Here is an 8,255-nt window from a genome sequence, read left to right on the forward strand (position 1 = left end):
CCCCCCCCCCGGCTGCAATGACACATCATTTCGAGCTCAAGACTAGACCCACAACCCGAATCACATGCTCTCGGCGCACAGTTCCTCCTTTTAAAGAACCACTAAACACAACAGACCTTTTCTGTCCTTTAATGCTACACTCTTATCAAAAAATGATACCGGCTATTCAACTACAATAAATAATTTTTCAAAGCTAACAGTTGTTAGGCTAAAAGACACTTTGACAGAAGAGCAGTCATCACAACTAGATCTATTATAAACTGTTGAATGAATGATACCACATGGTTATAACACTATCACCATTTTTAAATGAACATTAAAAAAACTAAACAGAAACGAAAGCTGAACTTGTGACCGAGAGGCAGTACTTCATCCACATAGAAGGAACCTCCTCAAACCTAAAATTTGTCTGTTCCAAAAATGTGTTGCGGATGTTAGGTAAAACTAAACTACAGGAAGACTACTCTTGATTTAAACACGTGCTTGTTTTGGCTCAAAACCAGCTGCACAAAGCAGGTGTCATTTCAGGTAAAACATTGCTCAACGATTCTGCTGTTTACCTTAACCATGTTTGGCTGTGCTAGATCATTAAGAAATGTGACAATGATAGAGACAACCATAAAATTTGCTCTACACCATCAAAGCCATATACAGAAACAACCCCAACATGCTGCCATTCAGGTTTGTCCAATAGTTCCTGAAATCCCCTCAGGCGCACAAAGGGTGACTTCTCCTCTAGATAACAGAACAACGTGACAGATTACTTTATAACTAGAAGGTATATAGTCTGTAGCCATGTCCCAGTTAACTTTTAATGTGACTGTGTTCACTTCACAATAAGAGCTCAAGAGAAATTGACAGTTGAAGTATCTCAACTTTTTGGGTGAAAATGAAATGGAAAACATAAACAAGTATGTTACTTACGGTAAATCTGCTGTACCCTGGCATTGAGAGAAGATAAAACAGTCACTCCAATTCTCACATCGATCACTTCATCTCACAATCTAGTCAAATTATCAACCAAAAGCATTGTTTCACGCCTTTGTCTCTCTCTCTCTCTCTCTCCATCTCTCTCATTTCTCTGTCTTACACTCACTGTTTCTCAGCAGCACAGAGGAAAGGTCTTGGTTGTAGGAGGGATGACTGACAACAAAAGTCCATCCGCAGCAGTGTGTGTTGGGTTGGCTTGCATATGACTAAGCCTGAGTCATCTTTTTCTTTTCTTCTAAACAAAGTCCTGACATAAAACCCTCATACACGAAACCATTCAATATTTAAATTTTACCAGCGCATCGGTAGTGGGAGGTCTGTGTGTATGAAACACACAAAAACCAATAGAGAACTGTTTGAAGGGTACCATGGGTGAATAACCTTTACAAGAAGTCATCCCCTTATTTCTGCACCTTCAGCACCTCTCTACAGTGGGAGGAAGGGTAAAGGAAAGAAGCTTTATCTAGCAGCCATTAAGCAACTCACATGAGCATCACTGTCTTAACATGAGGGTCCTTTTCCCTCCTCCTATCTCTTCCTGTCAGCAGGCTCTCATCTACCTCCACACTCCCCCACTCCCAACCCATACTGCCCTGCCGTCCAATAGCAAGGTCATCTCATCTGACACACTCTGTTACTCTCAGTCTTTCTCCTTCCCCCTCTTTCTTTGCTCTCTGTTGCTTTACCTTTCACTTTCTTTTTTTCTCTCAGTGTCCCCCCCAACACACACTTCCCTGTTTCTCATCACATATACACAGAGGCAAAGAAACTAAACAAATGCACACACTGGCAACAAATGCAGAGGCACACTTTCATTGATTTTGTCTGTGCACACATACATGCTAGTATGCATACAGTATTGGATTGTTCACTGAGGGTCACTGGGTTTATTGGGGGGCAGGACAAGAGGCTGCAAAGCAGCATTGAGTAGCTCCTATTGAACAGAGCAGAAGCAACACAAAGTGTTTCAGCCTGGTTAAACAAATAGGACCAATGTATTACTGTAATCTCCTATTATGGTTAGTTTACTATTAATTTTGACTAGTTTTGTGTTTTTTATCAACAAACCAGGCACAAAATATTTTGGGATATCACTAATTTCATGAAAAGGATATATACTGAATAGTACTATAATTGACATTGCTTTTTTGTATTTTATATGATAAAAGAAAATGGTTGCACATCCACTATAAGAGTGTGTACCTATATTAAGGGTGTATATGTATCTTTTAATGTACTTATGCTTTCCATCTGTCTGTCTGTAATGAGTAACAGACTGTTAACATATTATTCATATTTTAGGCATCACCTTGTTCTTTCAACCTTGCATCTGTCTGTTTGGCTGTTTCTTTCTCTTTGTCTTTGCTTCCACCCTCCACCCTCCACCCTCCACCCTCCACCCTCCACCCTAAACCCTCCACCCTCCGTCCTCCATCCTCCGTCCTCCACCCTCCGTCCTCCATCCTCCACCCTCCACCCCCAACACGCTCCCAGGCAGGATGGTGTTAGGTTGAGGGTGTGTTTGGGTGTAGACCGTAGTGCTGAGTGTAGGGTATCCAGACTGAGTCATACCTCCTGACTTTCGGCACGTGCAAGTTGGCACGAATAGCCCAGCTGGGGAAGGCCCCCCCCACACACACACACACACACACACACTACTCTTCAGCACTCCGCACAAAGAGAAAGGGAGGAGTGGTTTTCAGAGGGAGGAGAGAAAAAATGGAAAGGTGGTGATGAGTGGGGGGCTGTTGGGCAGGGTGGAGTCACTAAGAAATAACAAGGCGGAGGTGAAAGAGGAGGGGGCGCTGTTTTTAAGAGGCAGCTCTTTGTGCCTGAGGTTCGGGGTATGGAAAGAAGGAGAAGAATGTAATCAATACATACAATACGTACTGAGTCTGAGACAAAGACAACAAACATAAGGGAAATGGATGGAAAAGAAGTAAGTAAAAAAGGGTTCAAAAACCACATAAGAACACTGTGTTCTACTACCTGCCAGACTAATGTGTGCCAAGTCACGAAAAACCGCTGAACAGTCAAATCTAAATGGACAATGATGTAATCATTAACAGAACACAGTTGTTTCAAATACTAGAGCAGTTTTCTTCATTTGAAACACATCCCAGCCCAGGTGATTTTGTGATGACTTTTGGAGAAAATATTAGGGGTTTAAATCACAAATTGCTCAGACATGAGAGAGAAAAACAGAGAGAAACCTTTCTCAGGTCTGCACAGTGGCTGGTTGCCAGCCTTGTCTCTCTCAGGACTTGGGCTAAGATTAGCTTCCCATATGTTCAAGTCAGGCGTAGCCGGGCTTAAAGGGCCAGTACACTGTGCACTATGAAGCCATGTTGTACTTTACATACACTAAATCATCCTGATTTACAACCAAGGTCAAAATGGATTCTAATGAGGGGCTAGATGATCTTTTGTCCTTTTAATGGGACGTTTTTGAGAACGCATTACATGCCATGCATTTCTGAGCTACAACCAGTTGTATGCCCTGTCTTGCATTGTAATCAGTCTAATCCACCTCTTTTGGATACCTTCACAGAATTCACATGAATATACTTCCATTGTTTCAGAAATCAATATTTTTATGTGCATGTTCCAATAGTATGTGATGAAAACTCCAACAGCTGTGGTGCTGCGTTACATAAAACCTGGCAGAGTCAGGCAGCAGTGGGATTCAGGATTGAATAAAGTGTGTGCCCAGTGGGAACAGCAGAGCAGCCACCAGAGAGGTGAGAGTTAAAGAGCTCGAGCAACAGCTGGGGCTCCTCCTCCTTCTCTTTCCATTCATTTTTTATTAACTGCGGCACCAGGCGGCCGACAACCTCCCCCCGATATTAAACACCGATACCACCAACAACGCCAACAAGCCACCAACCACAACTCGTCGTGCCATGCAGGGTATTGATCCAGCCCGGGGCTCAGCTATGTTCACTGCATTTATGCAGGTATGAGAAGTATAGCAGAACAGACAGTGCTAAGACAAACATCTGCTAATTATCATAAATAACAGTGCTTTATAACAGTGCAGAGCTTAGCAAGCTTCTATAAATCAATGATTCCATGCAAGTGAGGTAATTGTTGGTGACTTGATTACATACATTGAAATGAAATCCAATGAGGGTTTACCTGGAAGGGTCGTTGATGAAATAGTTATTTTATAAGCATTAATGTCAATGTCAATTTTATTTCTACAGCCCATTTAAAAACAACAACAGTTGACCAAAGTGCTGAACCGGGTCGATGTCAAATACATAAATAACAAGTGTAAAAATCACTCCAACCAAAATACATCACGGGGAGACAAACAACACCTTAAAACATCAGAATCCAGGTTAACGAAGGTTAAAAGCCACAGCAAACAGGTGCGTCTTAAGCAGCGATTTAAACGTTTGTAAGGTCTGTGCAGCTTTAATATGCATGGGGAGGTTGTTCCATAGGGTGGGGGTGCCCACTGCAAAGGCTCTATCGCCCTTATTTTTTAGCTTTGATTAATTGACATTAAGTGACAACCACTCTCACTTCTACACATTTCACTGTAGATACTGAAGACACTGAAGAGTTGTTCAGTACTTGGTGGCAGCCTACTCTTTCTGGGTTTGAATGCAAGGTTGTAGTCGACAACGTGACTTTTAGATTGAAAGGAAGATCTGTGCATCTTGGAAACCGAACCTCAACTACTGGTATAATTGTTGACTTTCAAATTTTAATCAGCCATTAGATCTTTAGTTGGGCATCAAAGCACACTGGAAATAGAGCTGCAGTTCTTTACTGAATGAGTGGAAACCTTATAGAGCAGTAAATACATCGAAAGCCAGCGCTGAATGGAAGCACTGATGTCACTTCCTGAGTCTGTGCAATATATCAAACCACTTTTTACACAAATACACACATGTGGTGCTGGCTAGTTGGTCATGTGACCAACCTTGGATGCCGGACTTGAGCTAAAATTAAAGCAATGATGTCATCAGACATTCAGTGTTACCACGGAAACTAGGTCAGTGTTAACCCTTTGCGAACGAGGCTGGGGATTCCACGTGAGGCAGAACATATGATTAACAAACGTTCCATCTGCCGTCAACGCAATTGTGGTGGTTTGAGTGTTTCTACTCTGCTTTTGACTCTTTCCCGCCAGGCGACTGTGTGAAGTTCATCTCATGCAGAAAGAGGAAATCCTGTGTATGGGCGTGGAAGAAAAAAACTGCGAGCGCTGGCTGTCTGTCTTGTAACCTGTTGTGGTAAACTCTTAATTCAGGTTTGCTTCCGGAACAGCAAAACTGAAAATAAATCATTGCAAGTGCTGTCTGACGAGCTTTAACCATGTCTACATGTCTACTGTACTAACATGTTGCAGCTGTCGTGTGGGTCCTGAATACACTGATAAATTATATTGTAAAACTACATTATTTCAATTGTGAAAAATACCCTCAGCTTGTTGGGTGTAGACCGGGTTTGTCTTTGTGTAACCAGGGAAATGTGTGACAAGGATACTCCACCAAGGACACAATCCTTCTACAAACAGGAGCTCAGGAAAGCCATGCAGAGGCAGAGAACACAAACTTCTTCCCTTCCTTTTTCCCCCCTGAAAACCAGATGGCCGTATATACCTTGTAGATGAAAAGACTACACATAGACAGGGATTAGAGCAGCCTTAGAAGTAAATTAGATTATGTCACTGAGCTAAACCAATTAATGACATTTGAAAAGGATTGACTAACCTATATGCCATCGCTGTAGTGAAGCTGAATGTATCTGCCAGCATAAACGTCCCTGAGTCATATGTTCTCACGTGCACGTGTCTAAGTTTACAACACTGAAATGGTTCAATAGGCATGTGATGGCAAGTCAAATCAAAGTTTTCTTTCTTCTAATGGAGCGGACAGCACAGAATTCAGACAGCTTGTTCGGTGCTTAATCAATCCTCGCCAATCAAACTTCCTTTCCAAATAAACAAACAAGCGTGCCCCGACTCGGCAAGCTGTAGAGCAGCAGCTCTCACCGGCCACACGCCACAGGTTACTATGCCCGACAATCAAACACGTACGCATGCGTGACCCACTAACTTTTACTCCCTTTACCTCATTTGACTCCAGAACCTAGGAGAAGAAGGACGGCCCCCTGGCTCCTGAGCCAGCGCGTAGGGTTTCTCCTCCTCCCTCCCTCCTGCTTTCCCTGGTCTCTTGTATCTACACATGCCTAGCTCTGGCACCAATCAGCGGGCAGCGTGGGATGCTTTAAACTGAGAACGCCGCCACTTCATCACTGAGGTGCTCAGCTCACCACAGCTTGGAGATAAAGCTAAAGTTTAATATCACCGGCTTCCGAGCAGGGCAATTTGGATGGGAAGGCGGCTGCCTTAAGATATTTGCTGCACCTTTATTCCAACCCTGTGATTTATCGGGGCTAATATAATGAGCACATGTGTTTGCCGGAGAGAGCAGCAAATAGACAAATGACAACCCAGCAACACAATCGCTGCTTTTTCTGCAAAATATGCATTGATGCTTAAACCCATTCACAAAAATACATACACATATACATACATAACAAAACTAACAGAGTGGAGTCCTATTTGTGGAAATGCATGTGCAAATACACACAGAAAGAGTAGAGGACCTGGACGCTTCACTGACAAACCACCACATTTACACCTCACAAGACCCTCACGGCACAGATGAACAAACAGGTGAGAATCAAAACAAAATGGACAGAGATTACCAGCAGATGACAGAGATGACACACAGAACAGCACAGAGACACAAAACCAATGCCCTCTCCTACCTCAGCTGCCAGGTCAGGGTCTCCCAAGCAGCCTTGTTGGTTTTCTTCAAAATATTCCACCTGCACAGCCATTCAACAGAACAAGAGAGGGGGGAGTGAGAAGGAGACAGAGAGAGATGGGAGGGGGTGAGAATAACAATCAATAGAATAATGCGACAAGGGCCTGTTCAAAAAGACTTGTCATTATGGACAGTAGGACCACCAGGTACAACATGTATGCCTTTTCACACACACTTTCCTCATCATTCCTGTCGTCCTCAGCACCCATCAAAAAGCCCCCATGCACACAAATGCCTTTTCTTTGATTTGTGTTCAAACGTGTTTGTGTTAGCCGGCACTTCCCTCTACTGCTGGGATATAATATAAGAGACAGCAAAGCAAGACACAATTTCAATTATAGAATTATGTAATGTCTGTATCCTGACCTGACGCAGCCTCCCTAATTTATGCATTAGACAAGTCTGCATAACCCAGTTTTTTAAAGGGTAAATTGGCAAAATAAAGTAAAATAGGTTATCTGATAGTCAGATGCAATAGATGGAAATGGTTCATCAAAGCAGGGCTAATTATTGTAAAGTAATAGCACCTTCTTATTGGGCACAGTGTCCACCTTGTCTACATGGCCCTGACAGTCTCAATGTTAAATGATGTGTTTTGTCTTGAGTTGTCCCGCCAACCTCATCTCCCCCCTTCCACTCAATCCTAAAATAGTCTGGAGCAATGAATATTTACCCTCCAAGCCTCTGAGCTGCCTTGGTTTGTACTCCTCCGTCCGCTTGCCGAATCCCCATCAGAAGACTCTGGCTCCCTCTTGTCTTCACCTCTATCCCTCTATCCCTTTCTTCTTGCTATCTCTTTCTCTCTCTCTCTACCTCTCCACTCTTCTTTCTCGGTCTCTCTCTCTCGTCTGTGTTCCTGCAGCCCATTCAGGAAGCCATCTTGTGTTTTTAATCTGGCTTTACATGAGCCCTCGTACGCACGTTCTCTCTCTCTGTGTGTTGCTTGGTCTCTTGCTCTACCCCCTCCCTCTCGCTCTCTCCTGCTAGTATGCCAATAGGTCTACCGCACACAAGCTCATACGCACACACACACACACACACACACACACAGAAGAGGGATTTTTTTTCGGTGATCGCTATCACTTCTTGCTCCCACTCGTTCTTTTTCCTTTTCCTTATGCATACATGATGTAAATGCCCCTCTACCATCCCCTCCCCCTCTGTCTCTCTTCAAACATATACACTCATGAACAAATGTATATACACACACACACACACACACAGCTAGCCAGAGAGACGTCACGCTAGAGATAGCACACAAAGGCAGTCCGTCCACCAATCAGAGGACGGGCTGGGCTCTGCTGCTAGGGTGAAATAGAAGGAGAGCAAGTGAGGGCGGCTAGAGAGAGAGAGAGAGAGAGAGAGAGAGAGAGAGAGAGAGAGAGAGAGAGAGAGAGAGAGAGAGAGAGAGAGAGA

At 43.5% G+C, this 8,255-nt stretch overlaps 1 protein-coding gene across 4 annotated transcripts in view; it reads right to left on the reverse strand.

Moving 5' to 3' along the window:
* Positions 1 to 8,255, reverse strand: part of tet3 (tet methylcytosine dioxygenase 3) — a 37,632-nt gene that overhangs the window by 21,508 nt on the left and 7,869 nt on the right. Inside the window, exons 1-2 of one of the 4 annotated variants that reach the window (XM_034873060.1) lie at positions 7,513 to 7,780; positions 6,781 to 6,840 (exon numbers count right to left, since the gene is read on the reverse strand). Coding sequence is in view for 2 of the 4 variants with exons in the window: in XM_034873064.1 (XP_034728955.1) it covers positions 6,781 to 6,840 (60 nt within the window). In the remaining 2 variants the exon portion in view is untranslated. Of the gene's footprint in view, positions 1 to 924; positions 1,497 to 6,780; positions 6,841 to 7,512; positions 7,782 to 8,255 lie in introns of those variants that run through there. The other 3 variants (XM_034873064.1, XM_034873062.1, XM_034873059.1) reach the window with 3 other exon arrangements.

The sequence above is a fragment of the Etheostoma cragini genome, chromosome 5, assembly GCF_013103735.1.
Source record: "Etheostoma cragini isolate CJK2018 chromosome 5, CSU_Ecrag_1.0, whole genome shotgun sequence".
Classification (NCBI taxonomy): Eukaryota; Metazoa; Chordata; class Actinopteri; order Perciformes; family Percidae; genus Etheostoma; species Etheostoma cragini.